The following is a 23,345-nucleotide window of genomic DNA, read 5'->3' on the forward strand; positions in this document are numbered from 1 at the left end:
CTATCACACAATTTAGTGTGCATGTCGCCACCTACTGTGCGGGATGGAAACAGGATATATTCATACAAACGACCCCCCCCCCCCCCCAAATCGAACTACTTTTCTGTTAAAGATAAACAGATCTGATCCCTACACAGGCTCAAGATGATCAGTAATCCAAACTACTTTTCTGCCGCAGCCACAATAATGTCCAGTTTCTTTGACACTTGAGCCGTACAGTTTATAACTGTGGCAATGAACGCCACAAAATCCACTTTTTTAACACACAGGGTATATTTTGACTGGCTGTAATATTAATATCTTCGGCGGGTGTCATTGTTTTCTCACCTCTTTAAATCGCATAGGAAGTTTGACCTGTAACTTTTGACACCTCAATCCCCTTCACCCTTACAGGGCACTCCATGAACTCGGGATCATGATCCCCACCACAATTGCAACACCGTCGTTCTTCTAAATCAAATCAAATTTTGTCACATGCGCCGAAATGCTTGCTTACAAGCCCTTCCCAACAATGCAGTTATTTTTTATAAAAATAGTAACACAAGAGGAATAAAATACACAACACTATAACTATAACAGAGGGAACCAGATCAATGTGCAAGGGTACAATGTTTTATTTATTTCACCTTTATTTAACTAGGCAAGTCAGTTAAGAATATATTCTTCTAGACCGCTGCGATGCAGCGCCTTAGACCGCTGCGCCACTCAAGGAACCCATGTATTTGAGGGAGATACACTACCGTTCAAAAGTTTGGGGTCACTTAGAAATGTCCTTGTTTTCCATGAAAACATACATGAAATTAGTTGCAAAATTAATAGGAAATATAGTCAGGACGTTGACAAGGTTATAAATAATGATTTTTAATTGAAATAATTGTGTCCTTCAGACTTTGCTTTTGTCAAAGAATCCTCCATTTGCAGCAATTACAGCCTTGCAGACATTTGGCATTCTAGTTGTCAATTTGTTCAGGTAATCTGAAGAGATTCCACCCCATGCTTCCTGAAGCACCTCCCACAAGTTGGTTTGGCTTGATGGGCACTTATGTACCATACGGTCAAGCTGCTCCCACAACAGCTCAATAGGGTTGAGATCCAGTAACTGTGCGGACCACTCCATTATAGACAGAATAGCAGCGGACTGCTTCTTCCCTAAATAATATTGCATAGTTTGAAGCTGTGCTTTAAGTCATTGTCTTGTTGTAGGAGGAAATTGGCTCCAATTAAGCACCGTCCACAGGGTATGGCATGGCGTTGCAAAATGGAGTGATGGATCTTGAAGGAGGAAGTCTCTTTTACCCTGTACAAATCTCCCACTTCACCACCAAAGCACCTCCAGACCATATTTCCTCCACCATGCTTGACAGATGGCATCAAGCACTCCTCCAGCATCTTTACATTTTTTTCTGCGTGTCACGAATGTTCTTTATGTCTGTCCATAACACTTTTTCCCCGAATCGTCCTCTGTCAATGTCTGTGTTCTTTTGCCCATCTTAATCTTTTATTGGACAGTCTGAGATATGGCTTTTTCTTTGCAACTCTGCCTAGAAAGCCAGCATCCCGGAGTCGCCTCTTCACTGTTGACATTGAGACTGGTGTTTTGCGAGTACTATTTAATGAAGCTGCCAGTTGAGGACTTCTGAGACATCTGTTTCTCAAACTAGACAGTAATGTACTTGTCCTCTTGCTCAGTTGTGCACCGGGGCCTCCCACTCTTTCTATTCTGGTTAGAGCCAGTTTGTTCTGTTCTGTGAAGGTGTGTAGTACACAGCGTTGTACGAGATCATCCGTTTCTAGGAAATTTCTCGCATGGAATAGCCTTAATTTCTCAGAACAAGAATAGACTGAGGAGTTTCAGAATAAAGTTCTTTGTTTATGGACATTTTGAGCCTGTAATCAAACCCACAAATGCTGATGCTCCAGATACTCAACTAGTCTAGAGGGCCAGTTTTATTGCTTATTTAAAATCAGAACAGTTTTCAGCTGTGCTAACATAATTGCAAAAGGGTTTTCTAATGATCAATGCACAGCAAAATAGGTGCACAGCAAAATACTGCCAATATGGCGGACCTGTCACTCCAAAAGCTCTCATTTGGTCCCACATCAGGCTAGACACCTCATTCAACGTTCTACAGCCTGTTGACATCTAGTGGAAGGCGTATGAAGTGCAAACAGATCCATAAATACAAGGCAATTGAATAGGCGAGGCCTGTCAGAGAGACCCATTTCAGAATTTTCACTTCCTGTTTGGAACTTTGCCTGCCAAATGAGTTCTGTTTTACTCACAGATATAATTCATTTTAGAAACTTCAGAGTGTTTTCTATCCAATAGTAATAATAATATGCATATCGTATGATCTAGAACAGAGTACGAGGCCGTTTAATTTGGGCACGTTTTTTTTCCCAAAGTGGAAATGGCGCCCCCTATTAAGAAGAAGTTTTAAACAGCTTGGAAAATTCCAGAAAATGTCATGGCTTTAGAAGCTTCTGATAAATGATGTCAATTAGCCTGAGTCAATTGGAGGTGTACCTGTGGATGTATTTCAAGGCCTACCTTCAAACTCAGTGCCTCTTTGCTTGACATCATGGGAAAATCAAAAGAACTCAGCCAAGACCTCAGAAAAACAATTGTAGACCTCCAGAAGTCTGGTTCATCCTTGGGAGCAATTTCCAAACGCCTGAAGGTACCACGTTCATCTGTACAAACAATAGTACGCAAGTATAAACACAATGGGACCACGCAGCCATCATACCGCTCAGGAAGGAGACGCGTTCGGTCTCCTAGAGATGAACGTACTTGTGCGAAAAGTGCAAATCAATCCCAGAACAGCAAAGGACCTTGTGAAGATGCTGGAGGAATCAGGTACAAAAGTATCGATATCCACAGTAAAACAAGTCCTATATCGACATAACCTGAAAGGCCGCTCAGCAAGGAAGCCACTGCTCCAAAACCGCCATAAAAAAGCCAGACTACGGTTTGCAACTGCACATGGGGACAAAGTGGGTACTTTCTGGAGAAATGTCATCTGGTCTGATAAAACAAAAATAGAACTGTTTGGCCATATTCACCATTGTTATGTTTGGAAGAAAAGGGGGGAGGCTTGCAAGCCGAAGAGCACCATCCCAACCGTGAAGCACGGGGGTGGCAGCGTCATTTTGTGAGGGTGCTTTGCTGCAGGAGGGACTGGTGCACTTCACAAAATAGATGGCATCATGAGGCAGGACAATTATGTGGATATATTGAAACATCAAGACATCAGTCAGGAAGTTAAAGCTTGGTCGCAAATGGGTCTTCCAAATGGACAATGACCCCAAGCATACTTCCAAAGTTGTGGCAAAATGGCTTGAGGACAACAAAGTCAAGGTATTGGAGTGGCCATCACAAAGCCCGACCTCAATCCTATAGAAAATTTGTGGGCAGAACTGAAAAAGCGTGTGCGTGCATGGAGGCCTACAAACCTGACTCAGTTACACCAGCTCTGCTAGGAGGAATGGGCCAAAATTCACCCAATTTATTGTGGGAAGCTTGTGGAAGGCTACCCAAAACGTTTGACCCAAGTTAAACAATTTATAGGCAATGCTACCAAATACTAATTGAGTGTATGTAAACTTCTGACCCACTGGGAATGTGATGAAAGAAATAAAAGCTGAAATAAATAATTCTCTCTACTATTATTCTGACATTTCACATTATTAAAATAAAGTGGTGATCCTAACTGACCTAAAACAGGGAATTTTTACTAGGATTAAATGACAGGAATTGTGAAAAACTGAGCTTAAAATTTATAATGGCTGCATCCCGCTACCGGGATCGATATGACAGCAGCCAGTGAAAGTGCTATGTCCTAAGTCCTATGACACTCATAGGACTTCATGTTACACAATACATACATGCATGTTTTGTTTGATAAAGTTCATATTTATAACAAAAAATCTGAGTTTACATTGGCGCGTTACATTCACTAATTCCAAAAACATCAAGTGATTTTGCATAGCCACATCGTTTCAACAGAAATACTCATCATAAATGTAGATGATAATACAAGTTATACACATGGAATTATAGATATACCTCTCCTTAATGCAACCGCTGTGTCAGATTTCAAAAAAACTTTGCGGAAAAAGCAAATCATGCAATAATCTGAGACGGAGCTCAGAACAATAGCCAAATTAGCCGCCATGTTGGGGTCAACAGAAACCAGAAAATACATGATAAATGTTTCCTTACCTTTGATGAACTTCATCAGAATGCAGTCCTAGGAATCCCAGGTCCACAAATGCTTGATTTGTTCGATAATGTCCGTTATTTATGTCCAATTAGCTACTTTGGTTAGCGCGTTTGGTAAACAATTCCAAAGTCACAAAGCGCGTCCACTATAACGTGACGAAATGTCTAAAAGTTCCGTAACTTTCAGTAGAAACATGTCAAACGATGTACTGAATCAATCTTTAGAATGTTGTTAACATACATCTTGAATAACGTTCCAACCGGAGAATTAGATTGACTTCAGAAGAGCGGTGGAACGGATGTCCTCATGTGAAGGCGCATGGTGAAAGCGTGGTCAGCTCGTGGCAGTGATTACTCATTCCTGTCTCCTTCGGCCCCCCTTCACATTAGAGTCATCAGACAAAGTTCTATTGACTGTTGACATCTAGTGGAAGCCGTAGTAACTGAAAACTCATCAATATCTCGCTGTAAATTTCAATGAGAGCTTGGTTGAAAATCTACCACCTCAGAAACAATTCAAACAGGAAGTGGAACTTCAGGTTCTTGCCTGCCATATGAGTTCTGTTATACTCACAGACATAATTCAAACAGTTTTAGGAATAATACGAATAATAATATGCATATATTAGCAACTGGGACTCAGGAGCAGGCAGTTTACTATGGGCACCTCTGTGCACCTTTCATCCAAGCTACTCAATACTGCCTCTGCAGCCATAAGAAGTTAAATGTATTTGCCTAAGGTGTATGTGAACTTCCGACTTCAACTGTACATTGACCCCCTTTATTATTAATTTATCTTAATTGTTTTTGCAATGACTTCCTTGCACTGGCTCTATACACACGCACTAGACTCTACCCACACACTCAGACATGCTACACTGACACTCCCTACACACACGCTGCTGGTACTCTGTTTATTATATATCCTGACTGCCTAGTCACTTTTGTCCCTACCCACATGTACATACTGTATCACCTCCACTACCTCGTACACCTGCACATTGGCTCAGGTACTGGTATTTCTTGTATATAAGCTCTTTATTGTTTTACTATTTCCTATTTTATTCAAAAAATATTTGTCTAACTCAGCATTGTTGGGAAAGGGCTCATAAGTAAAACATTTCACTGTAAAGTCTACACCTGTTGTACTCGGCACATGTAACCAATGCAATTTTATTTGTATATGTACATAAAGGAAAGGAAAAGTGACTAGGCATCAGAATAGGTAAGAATAAAGAACAGGGTAGCAGCAGCATATGAAGTGTGTATGTGTGTGTTGTCGGTATGCGTATGTAGGGAATGACTACCTTATCTCTGTATCCCCACATACAGATAATTGTAAGGTTCCTCAGTCGAGCAGTGAATTTCAAACACAGATTCAACCACAAAGACTGCCAAGGTTTTCAAATGCCTTGCAAAGGGCACCTATTGGTTGATGGGTTTTAAAAAAAGCAGACATTAAATATCCTTTTGAGCATGGTCAAGTTATGAATTACACTTTGGATGGTGTATCAATACACCCAGTCACTAAAAAGATAGACGTCCTTCCTAACTCAGTTGCCGGATAGTAGGGAAACCGCTCACGGATTTCCCCATGAGGCCAATGGTGACTTTAAAACAGTTAGAGTTTAATGGCTGTGATGGGAGAACAACATTGTAGTTACTCCACAATACTAACCGAATTGACAGAGTGAAAAGAAGCCTGTACAGAATAAAAATATTCAAAAACATGCATCCTGTAAGGGTTTAAACACCGTTTCCCATGCTTGTTCAATGAACCATAAACAATTAATGAACGTGCACCTGTGGAACGGTCGTTAAGACAAACAGCTTACAGACAGTAGGCAATTAAGGTAACTTAGGACACTAAAGAGGCCTAACTGTTTTCATTTCTACTGACTCTGAGAAACACCATAAGAAAGATGCCCAGGGTCCCTGCTCATCTGCATGAACATGCCTTAGGCATGCTGCAAGGAGGCATGAGGACTGCAGATGTGGTCAGGGCAATACATTTCAATGTCCGTACTGTGAGACGCCTAAGACAGCGCTACAGGGAGACAGGACGGACAGCTGATTGTTCTCGCAGTGGCAGACCACGTGTAACAACACCTGCACAGGATCGGTACATCCGAACATCACACCTGCGGGACAGGTACAGGATGGCAACAACAACTGCCCGAGTTACACCAGGAACGCACACTTTTCATCAGTGCTCAGACTGTCCGCAACAGGCTAAGAGAGGCTGGACTGAAGGCTTGTAGGCCTGTTGTAAGGCAGGTCCTCACCAGACATCACCGGCAACAACGTCACCTATGGGCACAAACCCACCGTCGCTGGACCAGACAGGACTGGCAAAGTGCTCTTCATTGACGAGTCACGGTTTGTCTTACCAGGGGTGATGGTCGGATTTTTGTTTATTGTCGAAGAATGAGCGTTACGCCGAGGCCTGTACTGTGGAGCGGGATCGATTTGGAGGTGGAGGGTCCGTCATGGTCTGTGGCGGTGTGTCACAGCATCATCGGACTGAGCCTGTTGTCATTGCAGGCAATCTCAACTCTGTGCGTTACAGGGAAGACATCCTCCTCCCTCATGTGGTACCCTTCCTTCAGGCTCATCCTGACATGACCCTCCAGCATGACAATGCCACCAGCCATACTGCTCGTTCTGTGCGTGATTTCCTGCAATGTCAGTGTTCTGCCATGACCAGCGAAGAGCCTGGATCTCAATCCTATTGAGCACGTCTGGGACCTGTTGGATTAGAGGGTGAGGGCTAGTGCCTTTCCCCCAGAAATGTCCGGGAACTTGCAGGTGCCTTGGTGGAAGAGTGGGGTAACATAGCACAGCAAGAACTGGCAAATCTGGTGCAGTCCATGAGGAGGAGATGCACTGCAGTACTTAATGCAGCTGGTGGCCACACCAGATATTGATTGTTACTTTTGATTTTGACCCCCCTTTTGTTCAGGGACACATTATTCCATTTCTGTTAGTCACATGTCTGTGGAACTTGTTCAGTTTATGGTCTCAGTTGTTGAATATTGTTATGTTCATACAAATATTTACACATGTTAAGTTGGCTGAAAATAAACGCAGTTGACAGTGAGAGGACGTTTCTTTTTTTGCTGAGATAGATATATCTATCTATCTGAGTATACAAAACACTAAGAACACCTGCTCTTTCCATGACAGACTGGCCAGGTGAATCGAGGTGAAAGCTATGATCCTTTTTGATGTCACCTGTTAAATCCACTTCAAATCAGTATAGATGAAGGGTAGGAGACAGGTTAAAGATTTTTATGCATTGAGACATAGATTGTGTATGTTTGTCATTCAGAGGGTGAATGGGCAAGACAAAAGATTGAAGTGCCTTTTGAATGGTGTATAGTAGGTGCCAGGCGTGCAGGTTTGTGTCAAGAAATGCAACGCTGCTGGGTTTGTCACGCTCAGCAGTTTCCCGTGTGTATCAAGAATGGTCCACCACCCAAAGGACATCCAGCCAACTTGACACAGCTGTGAGAAGCACTGGAGTCAACATGGGCAAGCATCCCTGTGGAACGCTTTCGACACCTTGCAGAGTTCCTTGTGCCTATCGTCAGGTCAAACTACCTGCCCTCCAGGACACCTATAGTACCCGTTGTCACAGGAAGGCCAAAAAGATCAAGGACAACAACCACCCGAGCCACTGCCTGTTCACCCCGCTACCATCCAGAAGACGAGGTCAGTAGAGGTGCATCAAAGCTGGGACAGAGACTGAAAAACAGCTTCCATCAGACTGTTATACAGCCCTTACTAACACAGAGAGGCTGCGGTCTACATACAGACTTGAAAACATTGTCCACTCTAATAATAGATCACTAGTCACTTTAATAATGTCACTTTAATAATGTTTAAGTATCTTGCATTACTCATCTCATATGTATATACTGTATTTCTATACCATCTACTGCATCTTGCCTATGCTGCTAGGTCATCACTCATCCATATTTATATATTCTTATTCCATCCCTTTACTTAGATTTGTGTGTGTATTAGTTAGATTACTTGTTAGATATTACTGCCGAAACTAGAAGCACAAGCATTTCGCTACACTTGCAATAACATCCGTTAACCATGTGTATGTGACCAATAACATTGACGCAACAGGGATGGTAAAAACAGCTTGATTGCCATAGCACCATCAGGGAAAAAGTTCTTAAAATACAGCAGTTCTGTAACATCTTTAATTGAGCCAATAATTCTCTTTAATTGCCGACCTCAACACGTTATGGAAAGATATTAACTGTACACGACAGCCAATAAATTGGCAGATGCAAACATATCATATTTAGTGGACAGCAGTTATTGAGGGCTTGAACAAAAAAGGCGGTTTGCGAGTTTCGTTCATACTGGTGAACCGGCGTTTGAGTTGTGTGCAATATCAGCAGTCCCTTGTCTATGGTATATCTTAGCATGCATCATTGAAGGCTAAGTTTAAATTGTGTGCAGAGCAATGGACATATAATGCACAATGTCTCAGGAAATTCTGGGTTGGCATTACTCCGTATAAAAAACAGTCGGGCCTGGACCTACAGGCCGTGGTGAAACCATTTGCACACAAAATGAGGACTTCAGGAGACCAGGGGAGTCTCAAGTTGCATTGGACAAAAACAATCAGCGTTTTGTGTGATGTAAACAAGGGGTGTCAAACTCATTTTGCCCTGGGGGCTGCATTCGATCTTCAACGAGGTCTGTCATATCATTGCGAGAGTTGCGGAAAAAATAACTAGCCAATGTTTGCAATGATAATGAGAAATTAATCGCTATTTTGACTGCCTGTATGTCTTGCTTGTGTTTTGAAATGATTGCCTAAATATACTGTTACAACAGACAAAGTATTTGTGATCATGTTTTTTTTTGTGTAGGCTACAACATGAAAAAATAACATGAAATTGCGCTTGAGGCATGGAATGCATAATTTGAACATGTCGACCATATCTTCATTGTGGCCTACAACATGAAGTTTCCCCACCATATCAATGAGGGGGAAGCGGAAGCTACTTGCGCAACAGAGGCGTAAAAAAAATCCTGCACATGCGCAAAATCTCCGTATCTATATCCATGACGAATCGGGTTCCAGAAAATCCGTAACCGCGCCACTCCATTAAAATAATAGCCAGTGTGAAGAATAAAAACCCAAATATGCAAAGGACGATATTGCATATTTATGCATTTTGTGTACCTATTTAGCATACATCACCATGAAGAAAATGACATATCTATAATTATGCACTTCTGTGTAGTACAGATGAGAGACCCATGATGAAATTCTGTTACTGTAATTCTGTTACTTGGTGTAAATCCACTTCACTTACTGTAGTTCAATAACAAAAATAACAATATTCTAACCAAAGGTGTCATGTCATAACTTTCACCCCATTCTTTCTGCAGACATCTTTTAATATTTAAGAGTTTTTAGAAAATGTGGTCACATAAAACATTTAGGGAGATTTTATTGAGATTCTTTGCATCTGCACAGGTATTCCTGCAAATGTGTTTTTGTCAAATGTTCAGTGTAACTTGTTAAAAGTAGTCATTGTGCATAGAGTTGTATGGTTTGTTAAACTTTTACATCAATGGTTTTGTTTGGAATTATTTTAAGTAAAATAATCTGAGCCTCAGCGCAATTCCATTACTGTTGAATTACCCAGAGACAGTAATTTTAGGCTCGAACAAGGACAGTTTAATATTTACCTTACTGAGGTGATGTAGATGGAATAAAGTAATTATATTATTTTCTACTATATTCTTGCTAACACACTGTTCTTTCTAAACACGTTTGCTCTCAGTTTAAAAGATACTGATCATATGAGATTTAAACTGTAACGTAATAAGCAGTACCGTATTTCAAAGAACAGCGCCACAGGAGGCTGCTGAGGGGAGGGCAGGTAATAATAATAGCTGGAGCGAATGGAATGGCATCATACGCATGGAAACCATTTATTCCGAAATGTGAAAGTGTGCTAAAGGGCATGGGATAAAGGAGTGTGTAGTTTCAGTGGAACAATCTGTGGGGGTGCCAAAATGTCTGTTTATTGCTATGGTCATTAATTGTTACCGCACAGTTGAAATGGAAATCCCAGAAGATTGATTTGGTGGTAGTAGTAGCAGCAGCAGACATTTTAGTGCAGGGGGTTTTGAGAGAAGGGCTTCCACCCAGGATCTGTTAGAGCTTCTTTTTTTGTGAACAAAATGTGCGATTCACACTCCGACCTGTGAAAGGCAGTAATACGCAACACAGCGTCTAGTCTGCCGGAAAACCATACAAAAAAAGAAGAAGTAAACGGTGACCAAGAACAGTTTCCAGGTTAGCGTTGTTATTTATGGATTTATTAACACTCTGGAACTCAAGATATTACTAATTTAACTGCACAATATCACACACTTACCACATGTAGTCTTTAATTCGCATTGGAGACCAGACGTTGTCAATAGAAGTTATCTAGGGGACGATAGCTAGCTAGATACTAACGTTAGCTAACAATGGCTAACTGTATTGTTTTTCACACTCAAATAGCCTCCATAATGGATGTGCTAGCGAATGCAGCCGTGACAGAAATCTGTAAACTCGTAGACGACGACTATGCAGTGTTTCGTTTGGAAATAACTCAAAGCCAGAAAGAAAACAGGACATTGCGGAGGAAACTACAGCTACTGGAACTGAAGGTGGCACGGGAGCGCACAGAGAGGACAATAAGAGACCGCGGCCTCGCCAGTCCTGGTAGTGTCAAGATCCTCGACCGATACAGAGCAATGGCAAGAGGTACATTTAGCAGAAGGCCGAGGCTGTAAATATATGCCTGTCGCCTCCTGCACATGTGTTCAGATGTGTGACAGCGGCCCAGCTGCGACATCATCTCTGAGAGGTCATCCCTTTACGGTCTCTATGCTGCCACCTACTGATATGTAAATCAATCTCTCAGTCCAGCTCATCTCTCAGGAAAAGTAGGGGTTTCGAAAGGAGTGGACATTTAGAAAGGAACCATATAAGAAGATGTGGGGTTTTTGAAAGGTGCAACTCAAGACGTCGTTTGGGTTATCGGACGTTAGTCATGGTCTGCACTCTGCAGAGATGACAGCAAGGAATTTCAGTTATGTAAAGAAAATGTCTATTGTGAGCTGGAGTCTTTGAACGTTACTTACAGGTAGCCATGTATGTAACAATTTTTTTCGTAAATGTAAGTACTAGCTAACGTTAGCTACCTTAACTTTTTTTTACAATGTATTATTTATTATTGAATATTTGAAATATAATTGACATATCAAGTCATGGCGGTTCCAGCGCTTCCCGAAACGCCCACTCCTTTAAGACACCCCCACTTTCTAAAGGGATGACTGCTCTGAGAGATGATGTAGCAACTGGACCCTATTGAGATGTGTTGCCAAGAATTGGGTCATGGGCAGTTTTTGGATATTATGCAATAATTCCCCTGATTACTTAGCTAGCTGTCTTGCTCAAAGACACTCATTCTAACCAGATTCTTGATTTACTGCACTTATAATTTACTCAATGAAAACAATGTGATGCATGGAATATAATACGTCAATCAATAAATAGTATATCAAGAAGTTATGAGAAGTGTTGCCTTACATCCTGGCCAATTCTAGACAGTGTCAATAGTGTACAGTATAGCATTGAGCATTGACAGTAGCTAACCTAACCACCTCTTTTCCCCCAATCACTCTCTCAGGTGAAGGACATCTCACTGGAGGCCACAGGAGCTTTGTGAAGCCAGCAGGACACAATATATGGAGAGATGACCAACCAATCACTGTAGATGAGGGGAGTGGAACCTCAACCCAGCACATTATCATGATAGAGGTTAGTGTAATAGTGTTGCATAAAAAATTTGCTACTTTGTGAATCAAAGTATTTCAGAAAGGCTCCCCTCAGCTATTCACTTGTTTACATGTACATCCTTATTTATCTGCCATAGGGGAGCTTGTGAGACTTCCCTACAACATTGTTATACAATTGAACTCATGTACTGATAACCTCTCTTTTTGTGTCAGTCTGCAGAGGCTGCAGGTCCTGGAGTCAAGCAAGAGAGGTCTGAAGGAGAGGAGGACCTACGGCACAGCAGAGCCATTCAGACTGGAGCAGCTGACGCGCCCCCTGTAGCCATGGAGGACCCCACCACCCCCTCAGTGCAGCCCAGGACCCGACGCAGAATCACGGAGGTCAGTGGAACGCCGAACGCCGTCCTCAAGTCATAGACAGACACCGAGACTTTAACGGGGCTGGGGCAACTTGGCTGTCCTCTTGCTTCCCGCTCAGAGTATTTACTTTATGGTAACACGAGCCAGAGGACGGTGAGATACCATCTGTATTCAAGTGACTTGTTACAGACTCAGAATGGCCCGTCCTGTTCATATGCTACAGAGACAGAGATGATACCTGGTGACATGCCTTTGGTATTAGATACACAGACTAATCCAATGACAGGGGACTGGAACCAGTACAGTAGTAGTGTATACTCTGAAGGGTGCCTAGATAAGAAGGGGGAGGGGCTGGTCGTAGATGAGGTGACTGTGAAAGTGGAGGGCGGCGCTCCTCTGACATGGAATGCAGACCAGACTCACTTAGGAGAAGGACACTCGCAGGGAAACACCAGTGACTTCTTAGACTACAGGGAAAGCTTAGACACAAATCTAAATGTTGCGACTCACTCCCCTTTACTCGCGTTCAGAGATCGCGACCCAGTGTCCACGTCGATGGTACCTTCCAATTCACACGGCCGCATCCTTTTCGATCAGGTATTGAACTCAAACGACAGGGCTAGAGCCCAGGCTCAGGGAGGGGGTGCCACATCAGGCAATAGTAAAGAGAAACGGTTCCTCTGCGTGTTCTGTAACAAAGGCTTCAGCTGCCCCCAGAAGGTGGAGATCCACCAGAGGGTCCACACAGGGGAGAAATCCTTCAGCTGTACCCAGTGTCACATGCACTTCGCCAAGGCTGGCAACCTGAAGAGGCACCATATGGTCCACACAGGGGAGAAACCCTTTAGCTGTAGCCAGTGTCACATGCGCTTCGCCCAGGCTGGTGACCTGAAGAGACACCAGAGGGTCCACACAGGGGAGAAACCCTTCAGCTGTACCCAGTGTCACATGCGTTTCTCCCAGGCTGGTGACCTGAAGAGGCACCAGAGGGTCCACATGGGAGAGAGGCCATTTGCCAGTACGCACTGTGGGAAGAGGTTCTCAGAGAGGAGATACCTCAGGATACACCAGCAGAAAAAACATTCCACTCTATAACATAGAGAGTAACCATTCCACTCGATAGCTTCTTACATTTAGATCAAACCCTGCATTAAAGGCAAATATACATTTTCATTGTTGTAAGCAGAAAAGATCCACCGATGCATTTAGAATAACAAGAGTAACAGATTTCAATGTTGAATATTCCTGGGTAGAATATTGCATCCAGACATTGTGTGGAACACCTTCCTAATATTGAGTTATACCCCATTTTTGCCCTCAGAACAGCCTCAATTTGTCAGGGCAATGACTACAAGGTGTCGAAAGCGTTCCACAGGGATGCTGTCCCATGTTGACTCCAATGCTTCCCACAGTTGTGTCAAGTTGGCTGGATATATTTTGGGTGGTGGAACATTCTTGATACACATGTAAACTGTTGAGTGAGAAAAACCCAGCGGCGTTGCAGTTCTTGACACACTCAAACCGGTGCGCCTGGCACCTACTACCATACCCCATTCAAAGGCACTTAAACATTTGTGTCTTGTGTCTTGCCCATTCACCCTCTGAATGGCACATATACACAATCCATGTCTGTTGTCTCAAGGCTTAAAAATCATTCTTTAACCTGTCTCCTCCCCTTTATCGACACTGATTTTAAGTTGATTTAACAAGTGACATCAATAAGGGATCTTAACTTTCACCTGGATTCACCTGGTCAGTCTGTCATGGAAAGTACACTGTTTTGTACACTCAGTGTATGATGGGTTTAACAACAACAAGGCAACAGTAAACCTGTCGAGACAGGAGATGTGCGTGTTCAACGTTTGGAGTTTCAGTTGATTGCTATAGCGCCCTCTTGGGCCAATCAGTGTAATTCTGTAAATGCCAGGGCCCGGTTTCACAAAATGGTTCGAACGATGAAAAGGAAGCGAATGGAGAAGAGAAAGATGCCCGTCACCTTATTTTAAATCAGCCACTTACTTAGATAACTAGCAAGTTAAGCTTAAGCAAAATTCTGTGTTTTTCACACAGGAAATATCTTGCTGCGTTTTGTAAACACAGATCTAAAATGCTTATTGTAATTTCTGTAAAATGCAATATTGACTTTCAGCAAAACATCAGGAAATGTAGCTGGCTACATTCTTTCTATGATAAACATTAGAAAGATGATGGCCATGCATCGCTTTTGCAAACAAAAGACTTTGCTTTTTCATTTGTAAGTTCATTTATTTGTGTGGCTGCCAGGCAAATAGCTTTGCACTTCTGTTGTCAGCTTCATTTTCATCAGATATTTTCTGCCGATTGTGTTTCACTAATGTTTTTATTGTGAGGGAAAACTAGTTGCACATCCCTGATCACACTATTGAAGTAAAAGAACTCACTGACTTTCAATATAAAACGCGACGCTGTCTACACAGCAGGACTCACCTGCACCCGCTTTCTCCCGTTGTGCTATTTGCAAACCAACTGTTCTGGGGAACTGCAGTAAGTTTCATAATGTATAATGAAGAACGCAATCTGCTTTATCTCCTAACGTATTGCACAAGTTGACTGCAGGTATTTACTTAATAGGATCGGACCCTTTTTTTCAATTTTTGCCTAAAATGACATAATCAAATCTAACTTGCCTGTAGCTCAGGCCCTGAAGCAAGGATATGCATATACTTGATACCATTTGAAAGTAAACACTTTGAAGATTGTGGGAATTTGAAATTAATGTAAGACCATATAACACATTAGATCTAGTAAAAGATAATACAAACAAAAAAACATGTTTGAAATGCAAGAGAAAGGCAATTAGGATTCTGTGTAATTTAGATGTTGTCCACAAGATGGCAGCAGTGTGTGTGCAAAGTTTCAGACTGATCAGTTTATTAATTATTTTATTTTATTTCACCTTTATTTAACCAGGTAGGCTAGTTGAGAACAAGTTCTCATTTGCAACTGCGACCTGGCCAAGATAAAGCAAAGCAGTTTGACACATACAACAACACAGAGTTACACATGGAATAAACAAACATACAATCAATAATACAGTAGAAAAATCTATATACAGCATGTGCAAATGAGGTAGGATAAGAGAGGTAAGGCAATAAATAGGCCATGGTGGCAAATTAATTACAATATAGCAATTAAACACTGGAATGGTAGGATGTGCAGAAGATGAATGTGCAAGTTGAGATACTGGGGTGCAAAGGAGCAAGATAAATAAATAACTACAGTATGGGGGTGAGGTAGATTGGATGGGCTATTTACGGATGAGCTATGTACAGGTGCAGTGATCTGTGAGCTGCTCTGACAGCTGTTGCTTAAAGCTAGTGAGGGAGGTAAGAGTCTCCATCTTCAGATATTTTTGCAGTTCGTTCCAGTCATTGGCAGCAGAGAACTGGAAGGAGATTGTAGATGTTTAATGTGAGTCTGGAAAGAGAGTTTACAGTCTAACCAGACACCTAGGTATTTGTAGTTGTCCACATATTCTAAGTCAGAACCGTCCAGAGTAGTGATGTTGGACGGGCGGGCAGCGAAGAATTACACCACTTTTACATTACACCATTTTGTATCAAGTCTGCCAGGATTTTGCCCAAATGTGCCGAATTGGTCAATTTATACATTTAAGTACAAGTACAAAAATGCTATGGTAATAAAAAATTTAAGTTTACACACTCCCAGGGATGTCATACATGATGGATCATAAGGGGGGGGGGGGGGTGGAGCCAGAGACAGCAGTGGGGTCAAACTGTAGAACCCAGTTACTACATTTGAATATACTACACTACATTTTATCTTTGGGACCCTCAGGATGACAAATCAGAGCAAGATTACTGAAATGTAAGTACATAATTTACCTTCAGAGGTGAATGTATCAAACAAGTTGCCGTGATAAAAGTGTTTTGTTGTTGTGCACTATCCTCAAACAATAGCATGGTCTTTATTTTCTGTAATAGCTACTTTAAATTGGACACTGAAGTTAGATTAACAAGAATTTAAACTTTCTGTCCATATAAGACATGTCTATGTCCGGGAAAGTTGGCTGTTGTATACTATGTTTTCTAGTCACATTATCGCATATTGAGCAACAATTGTCCCGGTTTAGGGACACTGATCTCGTAGCGGTTATTAAGTAGCTACAAATATAAAAATGTATTGAAAAACTGCAAAGAAATAGTTAATACGTTATTGATAAACCATCCTGTGGCTATTTCCAAATACCCCAGTATACATGGTTTACCTCCCAAGCCTAGTTCCTAATGTTTTGTACACTCGGTGTATAAGGCATATACTGTATAAGCCTAAAAAGTCTGTTAGATATTGTGTTTGTACTGTGTAGTCTATAATGATGTTCACAAATGCCTATTTCATTTTTTCCCCAAGACACTTTTAATGAGAATATGAATGCAGATTTGTAGTTGATATGTATATGTGTGGTGTACTTAAAACTTGTTTATGTTTATTAATAAACACAAAATGGTACTCTTCCAAGACTATCATTGAGACTCTCGTTAATATACATCACATCTGATTTCACCCTATTCTGCATACACCCAACAGCACTTTATAACCAATATACACTTACTAAAAATACCTACACAAACCCACACACTAACAAACACCTACTGTACATGTCAAAATAGTTTTGTCAGGTTTGTCAGACTTTTGACTTATCATAGCTGACTCATATTTATGTCCACCATGATGAGTTTAACAACAATGAAATCATTCTCTAACTACAGTATAGAACTTAAACGTAGTGGGGATGGGGTAAACACTCCATGTTGAAAGTGTGTTTATTATCTGTGTGTGTCCGTACCTGAGGGAGTGTATGTCTGTGTAATCTGTAACACCTCTCTTTTCCAGGAGGAGGAGTCTCCAGAGGTGCTGCTGGTGAAGGAGGAGGGGTGTGAGGAAGGTCTGGGGAACCCTGAGGGGACTATAATCATGGAGGACAACCAGACTACACCTCCTGAACCCACAGAGGAACCAGCTGAGCAGCATAGGACCACACACAGTCTCACTGAGGTGAGCCCACTGTGAACTACTGTCTGTATGGTATTAGGCCTCTCAGAGTTGGAGTGCTGATCTAGGATCAGTTTGTCTTTTAGATCATAATGAATAAGACTATATAGACAAGTGGGGATCTGATCCTCAATCAGCACTTCTACTCTGAGACTCTGTGTGGATACTGGGCATCTCAGAAAAGGTCCTAGGAATCCAGTTCAAACTTTTTTTAAGACTAAAAAAACTCCCAGTTCAGAGTAGGTTTTAGGATGATGTTAAGACACTGCTCAGACAGTCTGAGCCAGGAGTAAAATACACTCATAAAAGTTTCTCCGCTGGTAATCTCGACAGTTTGAGTTACTGCAAAGGAAAGATGGTGATGACGCTCATTGGCATTGTCGCAAATAATGGGGAATAACCAATCGCAATGAGGCAACGCCAGCTGTGAACTCTAGAGCAGTGATTCCCAAACTGGGGAGGCAGAGTGTAATTTCGAAATTCGTTTTTCTCTTGTCATGTCAGTCATTGCATACCATAGAGAGCTATTTTGAACTTGTCAGAAATGTCCAGATCAACTAGCAGCTAACATTTTTTAGCCCATAGATTTTTTTGTAATGCTTGAGTCACTCAAATATTATGGGATGTTCCCCATTGCTGGCAGGGGGGCCTGAGTGAAAAAGTTTGGGAACCCCTGCTCTATAGCACGCTTTAGACAACCACAATGAATGTGACTGAATGTTGCAATAGTAAATCGTTTGATATCTATATATATATATGATAGTTCTCTCACGTCACCCCGCTCCTCCGCTCTCTCCACTGGCTTCCAGTTGAAGCTCGCATCCGCTACAAGACCATGGTGCTTGCCTACGGAGCTGTGAGGGGAACGGCACCTCCGTACCTTCAGGCCCTGATCAGGCCCTACACCCAAACAAGGGCACTGCGTTCATCCACCTCTGGCCTGCTCGCCTCCCTACCTCTGAGGAAGTACAGTTCCCGCTCAGCCCAGTCAAAACTGTTCGCTGCTCTGGCACCCCAATGGTGGAACAAACTCCCTCACGACGCCAGGTCAGCGGAGTCAATCACCACCTTCCGGAGACACCTGAAACCCCACCTCTTTAAGGAATACCTAGGATAGGATAAAGTAATCCTTCTAACCCCCCCCCCTTAAAAGAGTTAGATGCACTATTGTAAAGTGGTTGTTCCACTGGATATCATAAGGTGAAGGCACCAATTTGTAAGTCGCTCTGGATAAGAGCGTCTGCTAAATGACTTAAATGTAAATGTAAATATCATTTGTCACCTGACACGATCACTTTGCCTAGTCTTAATTATTGCCTATATAATATGTTGGCATGCATACCCTTTTTACTTCTTTTTTTTACCAATTATGATGGTTGTTAAAAGCAAAATGTTGGTGTTATATCAACACACTAGTCACTCCTTTTTAACAACTCTATATCGCTTTGGCACAGTAGGCATCAAGTCACTTGTCAATAATGTTGCATGCAACGTTTTACTAAAGGTCTATAATTTTAATTGAACACAATCAATGTTAACATAAGCTCTAGATGCCTTCCATTGCTACAAAGGGATAGCTTGACATAACGTGTTGTAGGAAATTCAATAATCAAAGAAAAACATGTTTATACATTTTTGCCAAGTGGTTATAAGTATTTAGACATATCATGTGAAATGGGCCTCATGAAATTATTATCAAAAGTGCAAGATATAATGTTGCATGTAGGTCTATTATTTATGGATTGATCATATAGAAATATCAAAACATTATTTGAACAACTCTAAAGCATTTGCAAGTGGCACAGGAACATCAGACTCGCTGCACATTTACCCATAAGAGTAGGAGTAAAATGTCTCTATTCTCAGCACTTATGACCAATTTCCTACTCTGAGATGCTTTCTGGATACGGGCCCAGGTCTTGATCAATTTTGTATTAAGTGTGGGACTATGTCTTTGAATTATGAAACCATTGAAGAGTGTCAAGTAATCAAATCAACTATCATGTTTGCATAGCACCGCACGGCATAGCAATGCCTCTTTGCCCAATCAGATGATGCCTCATATCAGGGTGCTCATATCAGATTTCTTGATCCAACATCCTCTCACTCTGTATCTCTTACAGTCAGTAGACATGGAGGATGGGAAGCCTGATCTGCTGCTGGTCAAAGAGGAGACAATAGAAGATGGACCAGAGAGCATTGACCTGCTGAGTGGACTAAAGATGGGGGAGCAAGGTAAGAGAGAAATACATATAACCTACATACAGTAATAGATCTTCAATGGGACTATTTTTTATTTTCTTCATTCATAAAATTAAATCAATACAACTTATGTTTACATACAAAACACACATATTATAATGTATGAACTTTGACTCAACTGCACATGTATAGTCTTCTCTGCCATGTTTGTGAAATCTATTTTCTAACTTCTTCCTGAAGGTGGTTGGCTGGAGGCTAACAGAGCAGACTGGGTGGCCATCTTGGATTCCCAGACCCAGACGGGTGCCGCTAAGAGCCCAGGGGACAACATCACTGAGCAGGCCAGGACCAGCGGGGACAGCATCAACTTTGGGCTGGGAAACAACATTGTTAACCACAACCAGAAACAGACAGTCAAACACAAAACAACAACCGAACTTAGTCTCCATGACAACAGACTGGCTGAGACCAGGGCGAGGCGTAGATTAGGTCTGCGGGGACAGGGACGTGTCCATATTCGGCTGGAGAGAACAGACACAGACTCGGCTAGCGATGCTCCGTCCTGCTCCTATAGATGTGATTCAGAGAGACTGATGGCGCCTCTAACAGGTGCTGCCTTCAGCCTACCTTCTATAGGATCTATCAACTGGAACATGGACCCTGTGACAACACAGACACTCTCTGGCCTTCATCCTCCTCACACTCTCCTAATGTTAAAACAGACCTCAGACAATGCCAGTGCCTCAATGCTAAATAGCTACACAAGCCCATTGACAAATGACAGTAGTAGTAATGCTATCAGCAGATCTGGTGGCAAAGAGAAGCGCTTCCCATGTTCATTCTGTGGGAAAGCCTTCAGTTTCCCCAAACAGGTGAAGATCCACCAGAGGATGCATACAGGTGAGAAACCCTTTGTCTGCCCCCTATGCCGGGCCAGTTTCTCCCACCCGTCCAACCTGAAGAGGCACCAGAGGGTCCACACAGGGGTGAAACCCTTCAGCTGTACCCAGTGTCACATGCGCTTCACCCAGGCTGGCCACCTGAAGAGGCACCAGAGGGTCCACACAGGGGAGAAACCCTACAGCTGCCCCCAGTGTGAGAAGAGGTTCTCCCACCAGCACCATCTGAAGATGCACCTGAAGATCCACACAGGAGAGAGGCCGTTCGCCTGTACGCTACCTCAGGATACATCAGCAGAAAATGCACACAGCCTTGTATAGATTGTAGTGATATGTTGTATTAGCTAGTATAGTGTAAAGTGACATATAATGTAGTACTAGTTAGTTTGTAGTTAATTCTGTTGGTTTTGGATGTAAAGGGAACTGGATGAGGTGACCTGAGGAAAGAATGAGTATGATGAGGCAGAGTAGATGATAAGGTGATGGTTGGTGTGACCATTTAAAAAACATTAAATACAAAATTGGCTCTGTGCTGACTGACTTGGTTATTTTTGTATCATTGCAGGGACTGAGTTTCCCTTCTGTCAGACGAACCAAAACATACTTAATTCTTGAATCAACACATATGGAACATTTTTATTAACTCCAATGACTCCATGCTGTTAGTACTTGAATCACTGTGTTAGAGATGGGCTTGACTGTGGTTAACCTTTTATAATATCATGTTTCTGTAAGTACAGCAAAGAGTTTCTTATATAAACCTTTATGCTTTTCTGTTGAATTTGGTGAATATCTGCTCTGAATTAAGATGCAAAGACGTCTGCAGAAAGAATGGGGTGTCAGCTATGACATGACACCTTGAGTTTGTGAACATCTATTAGGGTAATTGAACTACGGTAATTGAAGTTGATTTACATCCGGTAACAGAATTACGGTAATTACGGTATTACGTTATGGGTCCCCGATCTGTACTATACAGAAATGCATAATTATGGATTTAAATGTTCATGTTGATGAATTCTGAATAGGTACACAAAGGTAGAAATATGCGATATCCACCGTTGCATATTTGGGTGTTATTCTACACACTGGCTATTATTCTAATGCACTCGACCCCCAAACAAGACCACAGTTGGTCCGAACCAGACAAATCTAAACCTATCATATACAGTTGAAGTCGGAAGTTTACATACACTTAGGTTGGAGTCATTAAAACTCGTTTTTCAACCACTCCACAAATTTCTTGTAAACAAACTATAATGCATGTGCATGACAAGTAATTTTCCAACAATTGTTTACAGACAGATTATTTCACTTATAATTCACTGTATCACAATTCCAGTGGGTCAGAAGTTTACATACACTAAGTTGACTGTGCCTTTAAACAGCTTGGAAAATTCCAGAAAATGATGTCATGGCTTTAGAAGGTTCTGATAGGCTAATTGACATAATTTTAGTCAATTGGAGGTGTACCTGTGGATGTATTTCAAGGCCTACCTTCAAACTCAGTGCCTCTTTGCTTGACATCATGGGAAAATCAAAAGAACTCAGCCAAGACCTCAGAAAAACAATTATAGACCTCCACAAGTCTGGTTCATCCTTGGGAGCAATTTCCAAATGCCTGAAGGTACGACGTTCATCTGTACAGACAGTAGTATGCAAGTATAACCACCAATGGACCACGCAGCCGTCATACCGCTCAGGAAGGAGACGCGTTCTGTCTAGAGATGAACGTACTTTGGTGCGAAAAGTGCAAATCAATCCCAGAACAACAGCAAAGGACACTGTGAAGATGCTGGAAGAATCAGGTACAAAAGTATCTATATCCACAGTAAAACGAGTCCTATATCGACATACTCTGAAAGGCCGCTCAGCAGGGAAGAAAACACTGCTCCAAAACCGCTATAAAAAACCCACTGCACATGGGGACAAATATCGTACTTTTTGTATAAATGTCCTCTGGTCTGATGAAACAAAAATAGAACTGTTTGGCCATAATGACCATCTTTATGTTTGGAAGAAAAAGGGGGAGGCTTGCAAGCCGAAGAACACCATCCCAACCGTGAAGCACGAGGGTGGCAGCATCATGTTGTGGGGGTGCTTTGCTGCAGGAGGGACTGGTGCACTTCACAAAATAGTAGGCATCATGAGGGAGAGAAATTATGTGGCTATATTGAAGAAACATCTCAAGACATCAGTCAGGAAGTTAAAGCTTGGTCGCAAAGCCTGACCTCAATTCTATAGAAAATTTGTGGGCGGAACTGAAAAAGCATGTGCGAGCAAGGAGGCCTACAAACCTCGTTCAGTTACACCAGCTCTATTGTGGGAAGCTTGTGGAAGGCTACCTGAAACGTTTGACCCAAGTTAAGCAATTTATAGGCAATGCTACCAAATACTAATTGAGTGTATGTAAACTTCTTACCCACTGGGAATGTGATGAAAGAAATAAAAGCTGAAGTAAATCATTCTCTCTACTATTATTCTGACATTTAACATTCTTGAAAGAAAGTGGTGATCCCAACTGACCTAAGACAGGGAATGTTTACTAGGATAAAATGTCAGGTATTGTGAAAAACTGAGTTTAAATGTATTTAGCTAAGGTGTATGTAAACTTCCGACTTCAACTGTACATCTACGTTTCACAAGTTTGGACATCACAGTAGAGTTCAGTGGAAAGTATTCAGACCCCTTGACTTTTTTCCACATTTTGTTACGTTACAGCTTTATTCTAAAATGTATTAAATAAAATATTTTCCTCATCAATCTACACACCC

General features: G+C 41.9%; 2 protein-coding genes across 3 annotated transcripts; both read left to right on the forward strand.

The window, feature by feature from the left end:
* The first annotated feature begins 10,475 nt into the window (after positions 1–10,475).
* LOC139566759 (uncharacterized) lies at positions 10,476–21,103 on the forward strand. Of its 2 annotated transcripts, XM_071388051.1 has the most exons (7): positions 10,476–10,565; positions 10,776–11,021; positions 11,950–12,080; positions 12,272–12,439; positions 17,312–17,473; positions 19,594–19,705; positions 19,913–21,103. In XM_071388051.1, the coding sequence occupies exons 2-7, from the start codon at positions 10,784–10,786 to the stop codon at positions 20,890–20,892; spliced, it is 1,791 nt and encodes a 596-aa protein (XP_071244152.1). In that variant the 5' UTR covers positions 10,476–10,565; positions 10,776–10,783; the 3' UTR covers positions 20,893–21,103. The 2 variants fall into 2 exon arrangements, with proteins under 2 accessions (XP_071244152.1, XP_071244151.1); XM_071388050.1 differs by having other exon boundaries at positions 10,498–11,021.
* LOC139566804 (zinc finger protein 528-like) lies at positions 12,446–16,932 on the forward strand. The gene has a single exon (XM_071388132.1). It carries the CDS (start codon positions 12,650–12,652, stop codon positions 13,511–13,513), a length of 864 nt encoding a protein of 287 aa, XP_071244233.1. The 5' UTR covers positions 12,446–12,649; the 3' UTR covers positions 13,514–16,932.
* Positions 21,104–23,345: the final 2,242 nt, after the last annotated feature.

The sequence above is a fragment of the Salvelinus alpinus genome, chromosome 39 (assembly GCF_045679555.1).
Source record: "Salvelinus alpinus chromosome 39, SLU_Salpinus.1, whole genome shotgun sequence".
Lineage (NCBI taxonomy): Eukaryota > Metazoa > Chordata > Actinopteri > Salmoniformes > Salmonidae > Salvelinus > Salvelinus alpinus.